The sequence below is a fragment of the Chiloscyllium punctatum genome, chromosome 22 (assembly GCF_047496795.1).
Source record: "Chiloscyllium punctatum isolate Juve2018m chromosome 22, sChiPun1.3, whole genome shotgun sequence".
Classification (NCBI taxonomy): Eukaryota; Metazoa; Chordata; class Chondrichthyes; order Orectolobiformes; family Hemiscylliidae; genus Chiloscyllium; species Chiloscyllium punctatum.
Window position 1 is genome coordinate 40,542,651 of NC_092760.1, and position 24,323 is coordinate 40,566,973.

General features: G+C 38.2%; 1 protein-coding gene across 1 annotated transcript; it reads left to right on the plus strand.

Moving 5' to 3' along the window:
- The first annotated feature begins 4,030 nt into the window (after positions 1-4,030).
- Positions 4,031-11,713, plus strand: LOC140493359 (cytochrome c oxidase subunit 6A2, mitochondrial-like). The gene is made up of 3 exons (XM_072591758.1): positions 4,031-4,115; positions 8,159-8,292; positions 11,539-11,713. The coding sequence occupies exons 1-3, from the start codon at positions 4,031-4,033 to the stop codon at positions 11,617-11,619; spliced, it is 300 nt and encodes a 99-aa protein (XP_072447859.1). The 3' UTR covers positions 11,620-11,713.
- Positions 11,714-24,323: the final 12,610 nt, after the last annotated feature.

Consider the following 24,323-nt stretch of genomic DNA (forward strand, 5'->3'; position numbering starts at 1 on the left):
AATCAGCCTCATTGTGCACATTACTATAAAACTGGTCTCATCCTCAGCTCTGGGAAGAGAAATATGATCTACCTGTACTGACTGTCAGTTCTGCGTCAGCCTAGTCAATTTCTCTTCCAGCCATATGGCTTGCATAAACTGTTTGTCAATTTCACTTCAAGCTATGTTTTGTGATCTCTAACCTATTGGGCAAATTTCCCTCACAGTCCATTACGAGGTCCTCGAGGCACTCTAGATATACTAAAGCATTTTTTAGAGACAAGCTTTAAAGCTTGAACAATCCAACCTGCAACAAGGGAATAACTTGAACATAACTCTTAGTAGTTGAATATTTCAGTGTGCGTCATTAAAGTGTAATGTTCTACTCATTGTATAACAGTACATGTCATGGTAAAGATTTTCTTTCCTTTCTGGCAGACTTAACAAACTATCAAGTGATGTCATACACATAATTAACTCCAAAGTGCTGGCTCATCACAATTGCCTGAGTGCTACCAGATCTGAACCTTGCCCCAAATCTTCCACCAGGTTTCCTTCTATACAACAGTTAAACCCCACATACCCTCCCCACAATGCTCCAATAGTTAATACCCACATCACCATACCAGTGTTGCAAAGCTTCTGGATGCTACTCTAGTGCTAAATGCCTCTCCCATATGTTGCCAAATGCCAAGTGACAAGCAATTCACTCCTTGAAAAAAATGATGAATCTATTAGAATAGTTTCAGAGAATAGTAGTCAGAATAATTTCAACTTTCAGGGAATTCATGGATCTAATTACTTGAGGCTTGCTTAAATACAAACATTTCTAACAAACAGGACAGATCTTTTAACATTATTGTCGGAGAAATTTGCCCAATAGGTTAGAGATCACAAAACACAGCTCAAAGTGAAATTGACAAACAGTTTATTGCAAGCAATTGCTGGAAGAGAAATTGACTAGGCTGACACAGAACTGACAGTCTGTACAGATAGATTAGATTTCTCTTCCCAGAGCTGAGGATGAGACCAGTTTTATAGTAATGCACACAATGAGGCTGATTGAGAAACTACAATGTATCTGGAAATGAAATAATCTAAATTACAAGAATGCTAATTGGAAAACAGTTATCGGATGAATGTCCTTTTCCTTCACACAATGCAACATCCTGACAGTGTCATTGGTTCCATTCCTCTTCACAGGTAGGTGTTAATGTCTCCTCTGAAGTGGTGAGGTGCTTCCAATGTCCTGTTCCTGGATCATGTCCTTGCTGGTGCCTCGCTGTCTGACCTGCTCTTTGTGTGGCTTTGGTATTGCTGGGTTGTGAAACTGCCCTTGGGGCTTTGAGATATCTGTGGTGCTCTGTCATTGTTAACGAGCTTAAAGTGTATCCTCTTATCTGCGTGGGCTGTCTGATTTGGCTTGTGAGCTTCTGGTGTTTTTGGTACAGTTTGGCCAATTTTGCTTTTGTGGGCCTATTGTGGGTGAGCAGATCTTTTCCCACAATGGACATTAGTGTCTCATATATCTCTAGTTGCCAATACTAGTAGATCATGTGATCCAGTTTCTTAATAATTAATGATACTATAAATAAGGTGCCTTACATGTCCAGGCCTACAAAATTCAAACCAAACAAGCTCTTTAAATAAGAATCTATGTATAACTGTGTCTCCATGCTTTGAAGGACCGGTTTTTTAAGAAGATGGGTAATTTTATGAATCTTATTTTAAGTTAAAAATCTAATAGTAAAAGTAAACATTCTGAGTTTAATGGGTATGTGATTAGAAAACCTTATTCATTAGAATAATTGGCTAGTTTTAGGTTGTGGGAGAAAAATCTGCTAGCCTGCCCACCCACGGCATAAAAAACACAGAAGCAGGTCAGCGAAACACAGAAATCAAGCCTGCCAACACACACAGAACACACCCACAATGCCCCAGTCGTGGCCAAATGGGCTAACCAGACATGGCCAAGCTATTCCTAGACCACAGAATACACTTCCCAAATAACCTCCACAGTAGGCTCCTAACCCTGGATAAAAGCAAATTACTGTGGATGCTGGAATCTGAAACCCAAAAGAGAAAATGCTGGGAAATCTCAGCAGACAAAGGGTCAGTTAGACTCTTTTCTCAGCTCTTTTCTCTCCATACAGATGCTGCCAGACCTGCTGAGATTTTCCAGCATTTTCTCTTTTGGTTTCAGGCTTCCAACCCTGATTAGTACTTCAGTCCCAATGCCCTAAAGGCAGGCTCATTTCCCATTGAAACCGATACCACATGAACAAAGAGGCAGACCGAGAGACTCCAAAAGATTTTGCTCGCAGGAGGAACACAATGGATAGACCCAGATGCCAGGAGAAGGAACATTTACGCATATTCATGCGAACGGGAAATACAATTAAGAATTCTCGAGAAGACATTCTCACTACTCATAAAGATGGCAGGAATCTCCTGTGTAAATTACAAATGAATTGCTGCCGCTGGACGCTTGATTAATTTCCATTCAGTTTATTCTTGTTTTAATCAATTTACAATTTTCACCATTGTACTGTAACTGCTTTACAATTATTACCTTTATGTTGTAACCCTATAAAGCATGCCTGCACCTTCTGTTCTGGGAAGAGCAATCTGGCCACCTGTGCAGAGAATCAATTCTGTGTCAGCCTGGCCAATTTCTCTTCCGTGATATCGCCTTGTTTAGTAAGCTGCTTGTCAATTTCACCGCGACCCTCATTTGTGGTCTCTGATTCATTAGGCTGAATTTCTCCAACATAGGTTACAATTCAGAAGAACCCAACATTTAAGATTCTTAATTCTGCAAAAAAAAACATAATTAGGTGTATTTAAATGTGTAATTTATAAATATTAAAAGAGAAATGAATGTGTATATACAGGGATGTTATAATAGATGCTACTATTATAATATCCTGTATCAAATTCAACTAGTAAAATAGAGATATTCTGACTAGATCAATTATATAGTATCATGTCCAGGATCATCTTAAGGTGATTGTAATTTTTACACAAGTTTAAAAATATCAAATGATCTTTTTGACTTTAAGTTGCTAACTCTGGCCAGTAATTTGGGGCCATTGGGAATTAACAAAGCAATCTATACCCACATATCCTCTATTCGTGATGAGGAGAGCAAATTGACATAACACACTGAATAGTTCAGGACCTGGCAATGCATCTTAAAGGTAACCATCAACTCTGGGGCAATAATGAGAATTTTAAAGTATCTTCCTGTTTCATATTCACTACACAGTATTCCATTCATTCCCTACATTCCCTTCTCCAATAACTTTCTCCATCTTCCACTTTGCCCTCTCCTCTTTTCGCTACACATGTTCCATGCTCTTGCTAGGAGAAAGGGAGGACTGCAGATGCTGGAGATCAGAGTCCAGAGTGTGGTGCTGGAAAAGAGGTCAGGCAGCAAGAGGAGCAAGAGAATCGACCATGCTTTTGCTGTCAATAATGGCTCCGTTTGTAACACTTGTCTCTAAATCACAAGATTCTAGATTCAAGACTGCAGGGATTGAACTTGGATACATCTCAGGACAGTATTTTGAAGAACAACACAACCAACTCTACAAAGTCCTGGCCAATGTTCACCCTTCACAACATTACAATAACAGATTATCTAACTATTGCTGTTTGTGAGCGTGTGCTCTGTGCAAAATTGGCCTCCATGTTTCTTACATCACATCAATGTGGACATTTTAAAAGGACAATTGGCTGGAGTGGTTTGTGACGTGATGCAGCCGTAAAAAGTGCGATATAAATGCAAATTTCAACTGAATGGCTCTAACCAAACTTCTGTCTGGTCGCCTGCGCTACTTCATGGCATTCTTCTCGGTGCGGCGTTTCTTATTTTCCTCCACCTCACCTCTATCATCCTTTCAATTGTCATTTCTGTGACTCCAGAGACCATTCCTCACTAGCCGTCTGCCCCATTTTCTTGCACGCTCCAAATGACGTTGTTTGTGACGTCATCGACGGTGCAGCTCGTGGCATTTGTGAAGAGTGTCGAAGTTCACTCAGGTCGAAAATGGCGCAAAGGTTAGCAGCAAGTGCAGTGAAGGTCAGCAGAAGTTTGGCGTCAGCCAGTCAAGCACATGGACACGCAACAGCAAGTAAAACAAAACCCCGTAGTAATATGTGATCAGTAATCACCACATTAAAGCTGAAATGTTCTGGTTCGTTGATATGAAATATGAAAAGCTGACACTGGGTCAGAGAGGTAGTTATGTGCTGTGATAGTATTTGAAAAGCAACCGTTAGCGGTAGCAGCTCGTGCTCCAGTGACGGGCGCCAAGGCGCCAATGAAACAAATGGTGGCTGGGGAAGAAGCAGAGACATACTGATTGAATGAGGAAAGTGTTACGGTGACACCCGAGACTAGGAAATTATGACTTTAAACTTCATTTATGTGCTTCAGAGCTGTATTTGATTGATCCTAATGAAAATTATTTCCATCCCACTAATCACGTACGCCTAAAATTTGCAAGCTCTGGACACTGTCAAGAGGAAAGATCACACATGCAAGAGATGCAGCAAGGGTGCTCAATGAGTGGGAATAGATGGCGAGATTGTAACTAGCATGTAGCAAAATTTTGCTTTTGTTCCTTTCAGATTGAATTTTTAAGATTTCTCGCTTGTACTATAATATAAATGGCGATAAGCGCTCTCTATCCTTCCATTGATCTTGCGTCGAGTCAAAAGGTTGCGTCCCAGGCACAATCCAAATAAAAATTCATCCTGACCAATATTTATATCTCAACGAATATCATTAATTTTTTTTTTTGCTTTAAGGAGTTTGATGTTCCTCAATTTAATCAACTCCAAATCCACAACCACTACAATCTAGAAGAACAAGGGCAGCAGGCAATAAAACACCAGCATCTGAAGTTTCCCTCCAAGCGGAGATGATTTGGAAATATATTGCTGTTCCATCGCTGTCAGTGAAGCAAAGTCCTGTAACACTCTAACGACCTAAGGGTGTAGCACAAGAAATGGACTGTGGAGATTCAAGAAAGCAACAAGAAATGGGCAATAAATGCTGACCTAGCCAGCGAAGCCCATATCCTATGATTTCTTTAAAAAATATACTTGCAACATTTTCTTCCATTTCTTTTCATGTTTACACCTTTCCTCTGCACCTAATATCATTCGATTTATCTTCTACTGTAGTTTTGTCTCCATTTCTCTTTTGTAATCTCCAAGATTTAAAATGTTTTATTCCCGTCTTAAAAATATTTTAAAATCTGCTTCTTTGACCAAGCACCTTATCTAATATGTCCATTTGTGACTTGTCTTACTTCATTTCATAATGCTTTTGTGCACATTTCATTATATTAAAAGTGTTGTGTTAGTTGTTGATAGTGCCTAGTCAACAGAGGGCAGATATGAAATTTGTTTTGCAAAAAACAGCTATCATGTTTTGGAAGAAAGCTTGCTTTATTATTTCTACATGAGTGGGTTAATAAAATAACCATGCAAATTTGTGAAGTTCTGTGTTATTATATGCTATTATGTAGCAAGGTCACTATTTATTATCAGTTGATGATGTACTGCAGTTAGATTTTAGCTAGTATCTGGTTAATAATGCTGTCTAAAGTTGAGGCTGCAACTAAGAAAGTACTTAGATGGCAGTCTACTTTTTTAAGCAAAATATTCTAACAAGTTAAACAATACTACAGAGTACAATATAGAAATTGGAAGTTTTCCCCTCACAGATTAAATAAAAGGGGGAAATGATGGTAAATAAGTTTCAATGTTGGCACTTGTGAGGCTATCTTCTTTGGAAGGATTTGGCTTTTGGTCTCTGGACAAAGACCATTAAAATGTCATAGAGGTATGAAATGATGAAAAAAAAAGCCAGTGCAACAGTGGTGTTTATAGAAGATGAGAATACAAGGTGTTTGAAATTATTCTGCAGCTATCCTCAGACTACTGCATTCAGTTCTAGAAGGTACACTCTAGGATGAATATATTGACTTGGGAGTGCAATGATTTAAATTGCAAAAGAGATTGCACAAACTAGGATTCCCCAAAATTGAGAAGATTAAAGGAATAATTTTAGTTGAAGTTTTCAAGATATCAAAGAGAGGACATTGATTGAAAATTAGAACCAGACCTTTCAATCAGGGTGTAAGTTTGCTCGCTGAGCTGGTGAATTTGTTCTCAAACATTTTGTCACCATCATCAGTGAGTCACCAGTGAAGCGTTGGTGTTCCGTCCTGCTTGCTACCTATCTATCTCAGTTTGTTGTGGTAGCTGGTATCGTTTCTGGTTCTGTTTCTGAGAGGTTAGTAAATGGGGTTCAAATCTATATGTTTGTTAATGGACTTCCACTTTGAATGCCAGGCCTCTAGGAATTGCTGTGCATGTGTTTGCTTGACCGGAGGCTCACTGATGATGTTACCTAGCATGGTGACAAAACATCTGAGAGCAAATCCACCAGCTTGGCGAGCAAACTTACAACCTAAGCTACAAATTTTCACCAAAATCTCAGACTTCTTAATATTGAAGTTAGAACACAATTATATGTTGAGTGTGGTAGAAATATGAAATTTTTCCAACTAAAGCTATTGATAATGAGTCATTTATATTGATTGTAAATAGGTGAGGCATGTGGCATCCCACTTGTCACCCCTACCAACCTGAAAATGATCCATTTTTGCTCAACCTCTGCTTACTATCAGCCAACCAGATTTCTATACGTGCTTATATGCAATTTCCACACCACGAGCCCATATTTTGCATATTAACCTTTGATGCAGCACTTTGTCGAAAGCCTTTTGGAAGTCTAAATAGAGTACATGCATTGGTTCCTTTTATCTCCACTGCTTGCTATTTCATCAAAGAATTTGTCAAACAAAATTTCCCTTTCAGAAAATCATGTTGACTGATTGCATTAAGATTTTCTAAATGTGCTGTTATAACCTCCTCAATTATAGATTTTAGCATTTTGTCTATGACAGATGACTGACTGTATTTTCCGACTTTCTGACTATCTGATTTCTTCAGTGGATGAGTTAAGTTTGATATTTTCCAATCTGATAGAACTTTTCCAGATTACAGGTCTGTGTCAAAGTATCAAGTCCAAACCAAGCTTCAGCTGAGCTAACTTTAGCATTGGAATTTTCTGAAAATATGTTGATATACTAAGTTTTAATGACATATCAATTAGTGTAAGAATTTTAAAATGTTATACATATTAATGGATTTCTTGTTTGTGATAAGGAAGATTTTACTTCGCTTTTTGTAGTGTTTGGAATATACCACAGAATGCATTTGGCTAAAGATAGTGAGGTTCACAGGTTTGAAATACTATGCTTCATATGACGTATAGTCAGTTATTTTATAGCATGGTGGTAGTTCCATTCTCTTGCAATCCCGTGTTATAGGAAAATCATGCACTAGCAGCACCATTTAAGCTAATAGGGCTTAGATCATGTTATAACCAATACATACTTTAAAACTTAGCACTTTAGAAATAGTGGCCCCAATTGTCAATCGTGTTATAGCAAGTTTGTGTTAACAAAATGTGCATTATAGCAGAACAATCTGTATATGTATATTGTTAATAGCAAATAGTCACTGACTTTTAAAAGTTTAGCTTATGCTTCTTTAAAAAAACAAAACTGTTTGTGACCAATTTTATGATGAACACTTCTGTTGGACATGTCAGTTCCAATGTTAGTAACTTTCTGTTCAACTCAATGCTTATCAGATAATATTAGGAGCCCATTCTCACTCAATCCTGCAGTGACTGTGTATTAAAGTTACATGATGCCATACCAACTGCATTTGTGCAGAGATCCAAACATGAAGCATATTAGATGTTTGCATCACTTAGAATGATGGAAATCCAAGCTATGTTTAAATATTAGCAAATTCAGTTGAGCACAACTACTTTAAGATTTTTGGCGATTAAAAAATCTGTTGTAAAACTAATGATTAAGTTGACAACCTGAATATAGCTTGGTTAAAAAATAAGTTCAAAAGCAGGTTGCCAACTACACTGGTCTGTAGTGAATATGTCTTTGTTTTATTTGATTCATACCATGCAGCAGTAAATACAAAATACATTTAGCTAAATGGTCATTATTGTATATTGCTAGTGCTACACATGGATTCTATTTAATCTACATCTGAATTTTCTGTTCTTTAGCTCGTACATGGAAGTTAATGAGTTTTATAGTCGCTTTACCAGCAGTTGCTGTTCTCATGCTGAATGCTTTTCTGAAGCCAAGTCATGAACCTCCTGAATTTGTGCCTTATGAACATCTCCGCATCCGCAACAAGGTACAAGATTAAGTAAATGACCTATAAGAGATATTCTAGTAATTACTAAAACAATAACATAATGATAAACCAATTTTGTCTTCACAAATAATGAAAGTATACCGAGCTTTGAATTTTGCATTGACAAACATTTTAACAATTTTAGAAACATTAAAAATTTAGTCAAGAAGTTTCAAGTACCACACCGTGAACTTTCATAATTTTCAACAGTAGAAATATAACTTTTGACTATTCAACAGAATGCCTCCCCATCCCATTTCATCTTTTGTATTTCCATGCATTCCAACAGCATGTCTATTTTCTTTAAAAGCATATTACTGTCTTCAGTATTTTATGTCATCTGTAAATTTTGAAATTTTACCCTGCACTTTCTCTTCCCAAGTCAAAGTCATTGATGTACATTAAACAGCAGTGAACATTGGAGAATTCAAAGGTATACATCCCTCCATCCTAAAAACAGGCTTTCCTCAATGTAACCTTTTTTTTAATCCAATAACCAACCCTGTATTTGCTTGTATCCCAATTTTGTCAACAAATCTAAAATGTAATACTTTATGGAACAGCTTTTAAAAGTCAGTGTACAAAATATCACTATTCTGCCTTAGTCCACCTTCTGTTACTGAATCACAAACCTGTTTAAAGATAATTAAACACAATTCTCCTGAACAAATTGGTGTTGGCTCTCTTGTATTCGTACATACTTTTGCACAAGCAACTGTTAATATTATTCCATGTCATGGTTTCTAAAATTTGTCACCAATATTAAACTGATTGACTTGTAATTGAGGTTTATGTTTCCCCCCTCAAAAACGTATCATTTTCAATCCTCAATATCTTCAGTTCAAGGGCAAAGTGAAAGCTGTGGCCTGAATTTGGAGTGTCAGAGGCTGAGGGGTGACCTTATAGAAGTTTACAAAATTATGAGGGGCATGGATAGGATAAATAGACAAAGTCTTTTCCCTGGGGTCAGGGAGTCCAGAACTAGAGGGCATAGGTTTAGGGTTTTGAGGGGAAAGATATAAAAGAGACCTAAGGGGCAACATTTTCACGCAGAGGGTGGTACGTGTATGGAATGAGCTGCCAGAGGGTGTGTTGGAGGGTGGTACAATTGCAACATTTAAGAGGCATTTGGATGGGTATATGAATAGGAAGGGTTTGGAGGGATATGGGCTGGGTGCTGGCAGGTGGGACTAGATTGTGTTGGGATATCTGGTCGGCATGGACAGGTTGGACCGAAGGGTCTGTTTCCATGCTGTACATCTCTGACTCTATAATGCCGCAATTTCTTATTTAATTCCTATGCAGAGCTAGGACACAGCGGTGCTCAGTATTCCGGTATAGAGGGCCCTTTGATCTCACAAATTTAATTCTTTTTATTCATTTGTGTGAGTGGGTATTGCTGACTAGACATTTATTTCCTGTCCCTAACTGCCCTGGAGAAGGTGGTGGTGAGCTACCTCCTTGAACCCTGCTGTCCTTGGAATGCAAGGACACTGTCAGTACTGTGAGGTAGGAAATTCCAAGATTTTAACCTTGTGATAGTGAAGGACCAGAGATAAAGTTCCAAGTCAGGATGATGTGGTTTGTAGCGGACCATGCAGATGGTGCCTTTGTCCTTCTAGTCGAGCTTATAGATTTGGAAGCTTTCAGAGGAGCTTTTCTCAATTACTGTAGTGTGTCTTAAATATGGATACACTGCTGCCTCTATATGTCACTCATGAAGGGAATGAATATTGAAGGTAGTCTAGTTGGTCGTGGATGTCAAACTTTGAAATTGTCACCTGTAAACCAAGATCCAGGTCATTTACCTATATCAGGAAAAACAAGGATTACAATATCAACTCCTGCAGAACTACCTTCCAATCTGATAAATATCTATGAACCATTAATGTATAACAAAACAGAGAATGTTGGAGAAACTCTGCACGTCTTGTCAGCATCTGTGGAAAGAGAAATATTTCAAGTCTGGTATAATTTCTTTGGAACCATTAGTCTGTTTCCTATCCCCCAACATCTGCATTTTATTCCATAACTTGTATCTTCCTTTGCAAGTCTGTTATGTAGTGCAGTATTGAATGACATTAAGAAGTTCATGACCTTTCCCTCATTAACCTTTCTCTTACCTTTCCAAAAAATAAGTTAGACAGACAAGATTTTCCTTTCACAGATCCATGCTGACTCATCTGAATCAATCCACATTTTTCTATATGATTATTCATTTTATCCCAAATGAGGCAATACAGTGGCTCAGTGGCTAGCACTGCTGCCTCATAGTGCCAGGAACCCAAGTTTGATTCCAGCCTCTGGTGACTGGCTGTATAAAGTTGGCACATTCTTTGTGTGGGTTTCTTCTTGGTGCTCTGGTTTTCTTCCACAACCCAAAGACGTGCAGGGTAGGTGGATTAGCCATTGGAAATGGAGGGTTACAGGTATAGGGTAGGGGGATGGCTCTGGGTGGGATACTCTGCAGATGGTCAGTGTTGATTCAATGGGCTGAATGGCCTGCTTTCACACTGTAGGGATCCTGTCATTGTTTCTAGAAGATCCTCCACCACTCAGGCTAAAATACTAGACTATAATTGCCAACCACCTTGACTATCTTTTTTTAAAAAAAGGGCATGATTACAATTCTCCAGTCCTTTGGCACTAACCCAAATCCAGAGAACCATTTGAAAGATAATTGCCAATGCTGCTTCAATTTCAACTCTTTTCTTCAGTGGTCTTGGATGCATCTCGTGCATTAGTGGTATCTTATTAATTTTACTTGCTTACAGCTTAATTTAACTGTTCTAGTGATCAAGTTTCCTCCTCATTTACCATGGGCTTGACAGATGCAATGTCTTCATTTAACAACTCAACCATGCTTCTTGCCTCTAAACATAAACATAAAATCGATAAGGCATCAGGACTGAGAAACATGCATCCAAGAATACCAAAAGGAAGTGAGAGTGGAAATTGCAGAGAAGACCTGGGTTCAAATCTCACCTGCTTCAGAGGTATTTCTTAATAGATCTGAACAGGTTAGTTAAAAACAAAATCTAAGTCCCCATTCAATATGATGCATTTTTAACTGGTGTGTATAAATTAAGGAAAATAGATTTGTGTGCTGGTCCTTTACTCATAGATTATGCCATACCTATTCCACACAGGATCCTTGCAGCAAATTGATATATAAAGAATACAATCATTTTGGATTATTTTGCTATGGTACTGCAATTTAAATGCAATTTTCTTTCTCTTCTACAGCCTTTTCCTTGGGGAGATGGAAATCATACCTTATTCCACAACTCACATGTGAACCCATTACCCACTGGCTATGAGAAATAATACATTAATTAGTAGGAATTATATCCTCACAATGGATTCATCATTATGGTGCACATAATTCATATTTACTGTTATAATTTTTATGTTATACTGAAAAAACAATAAAAGACCTTGGATGATGATTAAACACACAATATTGAGCCATTTAATTCTTGAGAAAAGCACTTCTTTGAACACGAAAACAAAACTTCAGTTTAAGATTAGTCAGCTTGCAATTGGTTGTGTAACATTCAAGAATAGGGTGGAATAGAGAAAAAACCCATAACCCTACAGTTACTTTGATTTATGAATTCAAACTATCCAAATAATGTGAACATAGTTTAAGCAGTTACACAGGAAGCAATATAATAAATTACTTTGCACCATGTTTGGATATTGAGCAGTGACATTGTGCCACATATTACTTGCACAATAATGACTTAAAACTTTTATTGAGATAAGTAAACTGGCAACCATAACTTTGCAGCAGGTATTTAATATACAAGAAAGGTCTTATACTACATGAAGGGTTAATAGCAACAGACCTGAACCCAATTTGCACAGACAGATGGAAAGAAAGAGTGTCATAACCACCTCCTACATGTGTATTCAACCTGCTCAACTTCATCATTAAAAGTGTAATTTAACTGTGTGACTGTAACTTTGGTATAATATTAGGACCACTTGAAGGTCAAAGACATATGTGTTTAAAGAATAGTAATCTTTCAATTGGGATTATATGAACCATACATTTTACAGTTAACATTAGGGCGTATCACAATTTATAAGGACACTGATATACAACAGAAAATTAATCCATCTTGTAAACTCACTTGATACTTTTCATACAAAAATAAAGAGCAAATCATCAAAAGAACATGAGATTTGCTGCAAGAATTTTGCTGTACAATGTATTCTTCCACAGGAAAGTTTTTACGACACATGAGGAAATTAGAGCTGCTAAAACTATGGAATACGGATAATGAAAGACTTATTATTCCAGTGTACAGTAGGACAAGAGAGGAAGAAAAGCATGAACAGAGAAGTTTTAAAGAACATGATTTCATTCCAATGAGGAAGGAGACATTAACAGTTATGTTTCTGGGGAATGAGGTGGATTAAATGATGTGAAAATTTAGGGAATGGTGATCCTAGTAAGATTTAAATTTAGCTGTGGAGGAAAATGAGCAGCATGATTTAAAAGTACTTAATGGACCAATTCATTTAGTAGAAAGAGATATGACCACGATAAATTCTAACTAAAAAATTGGGAAACAAAACAATCAAACAATGAACTGCCTTTGAAAAGATATTGTGGGAATAGTCAAATACATTCTTACAATGAAAAAGACTTGACAATCAAAGCCATACCTCTCTGGATGATGGAAAGAGAGTCAGATGCAGGGAAAGACACATGTGACATTTGTGAGGCTACTCAGTGAGAACCACGCTCAAAATAGGAAGTTCAGAGAGAAATTTGAAAAATAAATATGAGCAATTAATAGATTGAGAAGAGATTGGCAGTTAACATAAATAAGAATCCAGGGTTCATCTAGAGGTATAAAAATGGTAAAAGAGTAGCAAGAGGAGGGTTGGGAACTAATTATATACTAAAAAGGGGTCCTACTATGGATAGGTGATAGTGAGTTTTGAGAAGATTTGTAGCTCAGGTTGAGGTTCTGGATGTAGGTTTGCTCGCTGAGCTAGAAGGTTCATTTTCAGACGTTTCATCATCATACTAGGTAACATCATCAGTGAGCCTCTGGATGAAGCACTGCTGATGCTTCCTGCTTTCGATTTATATGTTTGGGTTTCTTTGGGTGGGTGATAGCATGACTAAACGTATGAATGGTGATGTCAAACCCAAACATATAAATAGAAAGCAGGAATCATCAGCAGTGCTTCATCCAGAGGCTCACTGAAGATGTTACCTAGTATGGTGATGAAATGTCTGAAAATGAACCTTCCAGCTCAGCAAGCAAACTTACATCCATGGATAGGGTGAGGATGGCTGAGTTACTAAATGAGGTCTATGGCAGCAACTCCTATCTTGGCAAGGACAGATGCAAAGTCATAGCTAAAGAGGAGATAGTGTGATGTTGGATGAGCTAAAAATTGATAAAGTGTTTGGAGTTGACTAATGCTGAATATCTCAGACCTAAGACTTTCCAGGTTAGTCTCTTAAGTTAAGTCATCTTCAGATTCTTCTGAAATGACCTTCCCTCCATCATCATGTCATGAAGAGGGTATGTTTGTCAATAATTGTAGAGTGTTCGGCCATGTTCATGATTCCTCAGATTCTGAAGCAGTCTGTGTTCACATCCAGGAAGATGTGGACAATGCAAAATACTAGACAATGGCCATTGTTATAAACTGATGCACAGAGAAGCTCACCTCGCACCACAATCTGTTGAATTTCGAGAGGCAAAAGATATCCCAGAGGTCACTATTTAAAGTAAAAATTAACAATTTTATTCTTTAAGTCCAACAGTTTACAACTCCTTTCTCTTACATCTATCTTTTTCCTCACACTCTACAATACTGGTCTGATAAATTCCCTCTTAAATTTACAGCAAAATCAATTTCAAAGCCAGCTATAGTCTTCAGATGTCGAACTTTCTCTGTAGATTCCTCTAGGTTGACTTTGGTGTTCTGCTGCACAAACCTCTTATAGACTGGTCCTTTCAGAGCGCTATTCGACTAGCAGTCTGTTTGTTGGTGCTCATTGCTGTTCTCCCCCAACTGTTCAAAATATCCGGTTTTATACCCCAAACCATGGGATCATTTCATTGGTTTGATGTCATCCCAAGAGTAAAATTCAAATTTGATTGGTTTTGGTGTCTGCGACATAATTTAAACTGATTTGCTAAATTTGAATTTGTTTTTGTACCATGGCAACACATCACCAGCTATTTTTTGTCAACTAAATGTTACATTTTTAAAATCTTTTAGCACCCTCTGTGCCTCTTTAAGTTTGTGCCAACTTCCAGTCTCTCTTAAAGGTACAGTATGCATCTACACCATCTCCAACAAAAGAGAATCTAACCATCTACCTATGGCATTTAATGGTATTGACAGCACTGAATTCTTCACCTTAAATATCCTGGGAGTTATTTAACTGCACCAGCCATATGAATACTTAGCTACAAGAGCAAGTCGAGGTTGGTAATGTGTAGTGAGTAATTCACAAGGCACAAGTCAGGAGTTTTATGTAAGCCTGTCCCAGGTGTATGGATGAGCTCCAACAACACTTAAGAAGTTCAACATTATCCATGACATGCAAACCACTCAATTCATTTATTTATTGTCATGTGTACCTGAGTACAGTGAAAAGCTTTATTTATGAGCAGGACAGGCAGATCAGAGTAAGCAAGGACATAACAGGTGAAAAAAAAATTAAGAGAAATACAGGTTACATTGCACAGGATGTGTGCTAGGCAAGATCAACATTAGCAAGATCAGCATTATTTGAATTCAGAGAGTCCATTCATCGGTCTAATAATGGCCGGGAAGAAGCTATTCCTGAATTTGCTGGTGCGTGAGTTCAAGCTTTTGTATATTCTGCCTGAAAGAAGAGGTTGTAGGAGAGCATTACTGGGGTGTGATTGGTCTTTGATGATGTTGGCAGCCTTTTTCATGGCAATACGCCATGAAATGGAGTCCATGGATGGAAGGTTGGCTTCTGTGATGGTCTGGGCTGTGCACACAAACTTCTGTAGTTTCCTACAGTCCTGGGCAGAGCAATTGCCATACCAGCCCACTATGCACCCAGACAGCAGACTTTCAATGGTGTATCTGTAAAGGCTGGTGAGGGTCCTTACGGATATGCTGAATTTTCTGAGCACCCGAGGAAAAAGGGATGTTGTTGTGCCTTCTGGACGGTTGCATATACAGGAAATCCAGGACAGGTTGTTGGTTATCATCACTCTTAGGAACTTGATGTTCTCTACCTTCTCAACCTCAGTTCTGTTTATGTAGATAAGGGTGTGTTCTCCTTTCTTTCTGAAGTCAATGATCTTTAGGTTTGCTGACATTGAGAGAGCTACTCTATCCACCACCCTAAGTATTGACTTCTTCCACCACTGCGACACAGTGGTGGCAGTACACACCATCTACAAGATTCACTGCTGCAACTCATCAAAGCACTTTCCAAACTCTCAAACTACCACCAAGAACAAGAGCAGAATGAAATTACCCCCTTGGCCACACAATCTTGATATGTCATTATATCATTGATGTTTCACTGTCACTAGGTCAAAAATCTGGAAATCCCTTCCTAACACCACTGCAGGAGTACCTACACCAGAAGGAATGCAAAGTTTCAAAAAGGCAGTTAAATACTAGTTTCTCAAGGGAAATTAAAATGGACAATAAATGCCAACCTTACTGTCAATGCTCATATCCCATTAAATAATTTTAAAATCCAGAAAGGCTAGCTGTGCTTAAAATTGAAAAGTCACCATAATTGGAATGGTTGCATTGAAGTATGCCAAGTGAAATGAGGGTGAAAATTGTGGCTGTACTGAGCATCCTCCTAAGATATGGGGAGCTGATGCCAGAACATTGAAAATTACAGATATTACACCCTTGCTCGGGGTGTGCAAGGATAAAGCAGCAATTACAGGTCAACCTTTTAACTTTAGCAGTGGAAAAACTTTTAGATATTGTTGGTTGGGATGAAATTACAAAATAAAACGTACTGTTAAATGTGATTCTCTGATTGTTCTGCAAGCGCTGCCTAATCTTGTACACAAACAGCTACAATAATAACCAATTTAAGATTATCAGTAAAGCTCCTAACTTAGCTCATTTATACTTGCTAAAAATGATAGGGAATAAAATTATGTCTTGTGCCTTCTTGAAGTACCAAGAAACTTAGGAACCCCATAATTCCTTGTTGTTTTCTTCATGGCAATGTTTTGGCCAATCAGCACCCCTTTCTCCTATTGTAAATCTTGTGACCTTTTTAGGATTTTAAAATTAAGTTACATTTGAATAAATGTGGAAAAGTTAAAGAATGCTAAATTTGACTTGTTAAAAACAAATTGTGCTTAACATCCAATTTAGATTTTTTTGATGAGGTCACAGAGTGCTTTGATGTGTACATGGACTTCAAAGACACTTGATAAAGTTGCACATTGTAGGCTTATGACAAAATTAAATATCCTAGTGACAGTAAACAGTATCGATGAAAGGCCATTTATTCAGATTAGACCAGAGCTAAGTATATATTGGTGACCTTTGGGATATGCTTTTCTTGATGCTTATTAGTGACTAGAACGATTGAAAAATTTGATGGAGACATATATCTGGCAGAATTGTGAACTGGAAGGACAGAGAAAGACTGATAGAAGCCATCAATACATGCCAGGTTAAATAGAACACAGAATTGAGAATTCATAAATAGACCAGAGAGGATACATAAACAAATTATTGGAGAATGGGAGGTTGTGAAAATAGAAGGTATATGGAACTGCAACTTTTATACGAGAAGGCATGGAGTATGTGGCAAAGAAGCTATGGAAGTTGCGATGAACCTTGGTCCTTCCTCAGCAGCAATACTGCTTCCAATTCTGGGCACTATACTTTAGTTTGTAAGTGATTTAGAGAGAAGCAATGAAGATTAATAAAAATTGTTCTAGGTAGGGGATAACTTTAGTTAGATTTAGATTTTATTGTCACGTAGCTGAGTACAGGAATACAAGATACAGTGAAAAGTACACGGTTGCCATTCTCCAGTGCCATCTTAGTATACAAAAGACAGAATTAGAACAGAAGCAGAAATTAAAGAAACAGCCAAAAGAAATGCCCAGATCACTCCCATGCCTCTGCCATGAGTCCTCACCACCAGAAAAACAAAGCCACAAAGTCCATCCCTCAGCCTGCGAATACTCAGGAGCCCCAGGTCCACGCATGCTGCCTCCATGCCACCGCCTTTGCCATCAGATACCTGGGCCCAGCCATGTCCTGGAGCCATGCTGCCGCTACTGGAACCATGTCACCATTCTTCAGCACTATCTTGCCTCCACTGACATTGCCACCATAAGCCTGTGCTGGGCTGACCTCGGTAATGCAACCACTGCTGAAGCTGCTGGGTCCCAGACTGGGCTCAAATTTGACGCTGGGCCCATTCCTGAAGAAGGGCTTATGCCCGAAACGTCTATTCTCCTGTTCCTTGGATGCTGCCTGACCTGCTGCGCTTTCCAGCAACACATTTTCAGCGCTGGGCCCATCACGCCAAAGCAGACTGTGCCTCATTCTGGCTTATGTTGCTCCCACTGCCACCTCCTGGGACTGCCATTTCAGCAAAGGAACCTGCCACTGTAGAACTGTGGTGGTTAACCTCCCTACAAAAGAGAAGATTATGCGAAGATTTGACATGTTTTCAAGCATAATAAATCAAGAGAGTAGGGAAAAACTGCTCCAATTTGTGGAAAGGTCGAAAACCAGAGAATACAGATGTAAGATGATTGAAATGAAAACCACCATGAGGAAAATATTTTACACAACAAGTGTTTAGGGTCTGAATCTACCAAATCCATTTAATCATGTCTTTAAAAAGAGAATTGGACACAAAGAAAGGAACTGGATAAGTACTTGAAGGAAAAATAATTGCATGGCTACACAGAAAAAGGGTTACACTCGAAACGTCAACTCCTCCATCTCCTGATGCTGCCTGGCTTGCTGTGTTTTACACAGAAAAAGCTGCAAGACTGACTAAATTGCTCTTGCATGGAGCCAGCATGGGTTTAAAAGGCTAAGTGATATTCATTATCTAATGCTAACTAAACCAGTAGTACCAATTAATGGGAGTCACTCAGGATATTATGGACTCACTTATTAGTTTTCATGACATGGGAAATTCTCTATTTCTATTCCCTCGATGAAATAATTTCAAGAATGCCTGAGGGAAAAGTTTGACTGCATAATAAAATTATCAGTCAGATTAAATAAAGTATATGTCAGGTCATGATATAACCACTTACCCTTATGATCCAGGCTAAATCGAAGAAAACAATTTTGTATTGAGATTAACAAACTGTTTTACTCCGTTACAGATCTCCTTCATAATATTGTTAGAAGGGCCATGCTGTTGCACTGTCGATATGGAGTTGGTCTGATTCTTCAATTTTCAATTTAAAACTTGATGTCTATCAGAAAAAGTGCATGCCACTCCACAAATACAATATTTTCATAAACCGTACTGGCCATTGCTTATAATGCTGTTCCAGTATATGATAAATTAATCCATCAGCAACCAAAGAAAAAACTGATTAATTTAAATAGCATTAGTTACAGGAACAGCTCATTCTCTCCATCTGTGCTGGATTTAAACTTTAATTTTAGATGCTTGAGATGCACATTAATACATATTCTGTTGTAAGTCTTGGGTATATTAACACCAAATGGAAGTCCAAAACAGAAAGAAAAAGTCACATGAATACCGATTTTAATAGGAGAAAGTTAAAGATGTTTCACATTTCATTAATTAAACTTACTTCAAGAGAAATTTTCAGACCTGCAAATGAGAGTCAGCAATCCACAAATACTTACAAACATCAATCTGGTTCGAAAAACATAAATAATTAATTGTGTGTGTATTTTTATGAACAGGCAAACATATAAATTAGGAAAAAAAGTAGGCCATTCGGCCCTACAAGTTTGCTACGTCCCTTAATAAGATCTCTGCTAATCTGTTTGAGTTTTGAATTCGATATTTGTATCTGCCCAGATAACCTCTGAGTCCCTTGCCTAACACGCATCTGTCTATTTCCATCTTATAAATATTCAATAATCCCGCTTCCGTCAGCTTGAGGCGGAGTTCTAACGTTGCATTAGCAGCGAGGGAAACAATTTCTCTTCATCGCTGCCCTAAAATGTCAACCCCTATTTTCTAAATATCGTCTCATAGTTTTGAATTTAACCACAAGATGGAACATAGTTACCACACATCCACCTTGTCAAGACCACAAAGGATCTGACAAAATTCAATCAAATCACCTTCACTCTTGTAAAGATTAGAGTGGTACTCGAAAAGCACAGTAGGCCAGGCAGCATCTGAGAAGCAGGAAAATCAATGTTTCTGGCAAAAGCCCTTCATCAGAAATTCCTGAAGAGCTTTTGCCTGAAACATCGATTTTCCTGCTCCTCGGATGCTGCCTGACCTGCTGTGCTTTTCCAGCATCTGCAGTACCCACTTTTGCCTAGTTCACTCTTGTAAACTCCAGTGGGAATTAAGACCAGTATATTCAACCTTTCCTTGTAAGACAACCCACTCAATTCAACCAATTTAGTATACCTGAACAAGCTTCAATGCATTTATTCTTTTTTCCTTAAATAAGGAGACCAAAACTCCACGCTGATCTCGATATGGTCTCTCTAATGTCCTATATAATTGAAGAATTAGATCCTTACTTTTATTCTCATCTCTTCTTATAATAAAGGATATCATTCCAGTAGTCTTATTAATTAATTTCTCTACCTGCATACTAATGTCTTAAGTCTCATACCAGAACACCTAGATCTCTCTGTACCTTAAAACTTTGCAGTCATTCTCCATTTAAGTAATATGCCGATTTTTGAATAACTTTACATTATACTTAATCTGCCATGTTTTTGCCCACTCAGTCAACCAATCTGTTTGCAACCCACATATCCTCTTTCACAATGTGCTTTCCTATCTATCTATGTGTCATCTACAAATTTAGCTGCCATGTTTTTGATCCACTCATCTAAGTCATTGATATGAATTGTAGAAAACCATGGCCGCAGAACAGATCCTTGAAGATCCCACTTGTTACAACCTGTCAGTCAGGAAAAGACACATTTAAGCATATTATGTTTTCTGCCAGCTAGCCAATCCTTTATCGTTAATTCCTAATGTTATTTCTTGTCCTGTAATTCCTATAAACTCTGACTTTGAACAATAATGTTTTATTTGGCACCTTGTCAGATGTCTTTTGGAAATCCAAGTACATCTATTGGTCCCAATTTGGCAACAGTATTTGGTAGTCATTCAAAGAACTCAAATAAATTTGTTAAAGATATTGTTCTTCCACATAACCATGCTGACTCTTCCTAATTACCTTGAGTGTTTCTAGATACCCAGCTATATTTCTCAATGACTGATTCAAACACTTTGCCCACACCTGGCATTAGGCGGCTGGTTTCCTGTTTTCTGTCTCTCTCCTTTCTTGATTAAAGCTACTTTTCAGTCTGGTTGAACCTTTCTAGTATCCAGCGAATTTTGGAAAATTAATACCAATGTATCCACCAAATCATTAGCCATCTCTTTTAATACTGAAGGATGAGTCCATCATAATCCAGGGGTTTAATCATTGCACCTCCAACACATAATACCACTTCCTTACTACTGAAATTTTACCAAACATCTCTTCTTTCACCTCTTCATTTTCAGCTATTATTAGAATCTTGCAATCTATATAAAGCCCTGTATAGTTGACATTTAGAAATAAAATTGGGAATTATGCATCTCATGGTAAGTAAAATCATAGTGTTCTAGTTAATTCAAATAATCCAGAACCTTCCCACATTAAGCATATTTTTTCCTGCCTGTGCCACCATTTGTATGATAGATGAAAACTGAGGTAAGGCACTGAAATGTGTTCTACTATATTTACCTTATTGTCTATTATTTTATATCTTTAAAAACAAATCTATGAACAGAAAAATTAACTCTTGATAAAGCACAAAAGGTGCACAATGAAAAAAAGTAAAGGAAATGGCATGAAACAATTACGATTTTCAAATAAACATATTGTACAAAGGGATGGTCAGAAATCAAACTAGTAGCACAATTGTAATTGTGGAGCTGGGGAACAGTGAAGGAAGAAGAAATCTCCTTCTCAAGCTCTTTCCTTGCCTAAGGCATGGTGACCCTCAGGTTAAACCACTAGTAGTCATCTCTCTTTAATGACAGTGAAACCTTATGGCCTTCTGGGTCTGTGGCAACTTTACATGTACGTAAATAAGTATTAAAGGAAATATTCTAGCCATAATTTTACTTTAGATTAGCACCACGAGATAGTGTTCGTTATGACATGGAGATGGAGAGCCAAATCAATTTCGCCTCCCTATCCCTCCATTCGCAACACAATAAAATTAAAATACTCACTGACCCTCAAAGATGCCCCATTGTTCCTGAACAGACTTTTCAAATAACCAAGATCAGACTTTGTGAACAACCTCCACCAGACACTGAGTTTATAGTTTAAACAAAATAATGTATTAATTACACAGCAGCTTTAGAAAGTAAAGTCAAACAACTAGGTAATCTAATGTCTATGATTTAAAGCCAATCTTCTTTGATTCTACACTCCACTCACACAAAAACAGACAAACATAGTTAAGGGATAACTCAAAAATAAATAAATTGGTCAGTTTACTTAAGCAGTCTTCCCAATCCATAGTATCATGGGCACTTAGGATTGTATCTTGCCTGGTTTCTGAAGACATAGTCAATGCAAATAGCTTTCAGTCAGCTCCAAGGAAAGTTCACTTAGTTCATATTACAGATTTGATTCTCCAAACATTCAATAAGTTGACAAAGAGAGGATAATCGGTGAGCACTTAAATCTCCATCTTGTAACTTTGGTAGCCATAATCTTGCCATCTTCTCACAGTTCAAAACCTGTGCTAATTTTGGTTTGTCAATCTTTTTTTTCCCAACATTCTCTTGGCAGTAACCTGCTTGTGAGGGCCTTGCTAACATTCAATCATCTGTCACCTGCCTGAGCATGATGCCTCTCCTGAGTCAAAACTTCAACCAGCAATCAACTTCCTAGCCTCATTAACCAGTATCAGTTTGTTTGTTCTCTCTGTTTGAAAAAAATATAAGCTACTGCTCACAGTCCAAAACACACTTTCAACTCCTAGCTTATCATTCACAGCTTCAAACCAAAATTAATTTTAAGAAGTAATAAAGGGGCAACAGATGCACAACAGAAGTATAGAGATTGTTTAGGAAGCACCTGCTGATAGTGCTGGGCAAGTTTGTCCCACTGAAACAACGAAGGGATGGTAGGTTGAAAGAACCTTGGATGACAAGGAATATGTAACATCTCGTTAAGAGGAAGAAGGAAGCTTACTTAAGATTGATGAGGCAAGGATCAGACAGGGCTTTAGAAGGTTACATGATAGCCTGAAAGGTACTGAAGAATGGACTTATGAGAGCTAGAAGAGGGCATGAGAATGCTTTAGCGTGTAGGATTAAAGAAAATCTTAAGGCATTCTACACATTTGTGAGGAACAAGAGGATAGCCAGAGTGAGGGTAGGGCCAATCAGGGACAGTGAAGGGAACTTGTGCCTGGAATCAGAGGAAGTACGGGAGGTCCTTAATGAATACTTTGCTTTAGTATTCGCTCTTGAGAGGGACCTTGGCATTTCTGAGGACAATGTGAAACAGACTGATATGCTAGAGCAGTTTGATGTTAAGAAGGAGGTTGTGTTGGAAATTTTGAAAAAGATAAGGATAGTTAAATCCCCTGGACCAGATGGGATATATCCTAGATTACCACAGGAAGCAAGGGAAAAGATTGCTGCGCCTTTGCTGATGATATTTGCATCCTCACTATCCACTGGAGAAGTGCCAGATGAATGGAGAGTGGCAAATGTCATTCCCTTATTCAAGAAAGGGAATTACAGACCAGTTAGTCTTACGTCAGTAGTGGACAAAGTATTGGAGAGGATTCTGAGAGACAGGATGTATGATTACTGGAAAACCATAGGTTCTTTAGAGATAGTCAGCATGGCTTTGTGAGGGGCAGGGCATGCCTCACAAACATTACTGAATTCTTTGAGGATATGACAAAACACATTGATGAAGGTAGAGCAGTGGATGTGGTGTACGTGGGTTTTAGCAAGGCGTTTGGTGAGGTTTCCCCATGGAAACCTTATTCAGAAAGTAAGGAGGCATAGGATACAGGGAAACCTGTCTGTCTGGATACAGAATTGGCTGGCCCACAGAAGACAGAGGGTGGTGGTAGATGGAAAGTATTCAACTTGGAGCTCGGTGACTAGTGGTGTTCCACAGGGATTGGTTCTGGGACCTCTGCTGTTTGCAATTTTTTATAAATGACTTGGATGAGGAATGGAAGAGTGGCTTAGTAAGTTTGCTGATGCCATGAAGGTTGGTGGAGTTGCAGATAGTTGGAGGGCTGTTGCAGCTTGCAATGGGACATCGACAGGATGCAGAACTGGGCTGATAAGTGGCAGATAGCGTTCAACCTGGAAAAGTGTAAAGTGATTCATTTTGGAAGGTCGAATTTGAATGCAGAATACAGGGTTAAAGGCAGGATTCTTGGCAGTGTGGAGGAACAGAGGGATGTTGGGGTCCACATCCATAGATCACTCAAAGTTGCCACCCAAGTTGATAGGGTTGTTAAAAAGGCATATGGTGTGTTGGCTTTCATTAGCAGGGTAATTGAGCTTAAGAGCAGTGAGGTTAAGCTGCAGCTCTATAGAGACATGGTCAGATCATATTTGGAATATTGTGTTTAGTTCTGGTCGCCTCATTGTAGGAAAGATACATTTAGAGAGGTACAGAGGAAATTTACCAGTATGCTGCCTGGACTGTTGTTATGAATGTTGAAGGTGTGTACTGTACCTTTAACAGGGAGGGAATATTGTTTTGCACCAAGTTGACAAGCACCTGTCATATGAATAACTAGCAGTCCTAGAGAATGCTGGAAAATTGAAAATATGT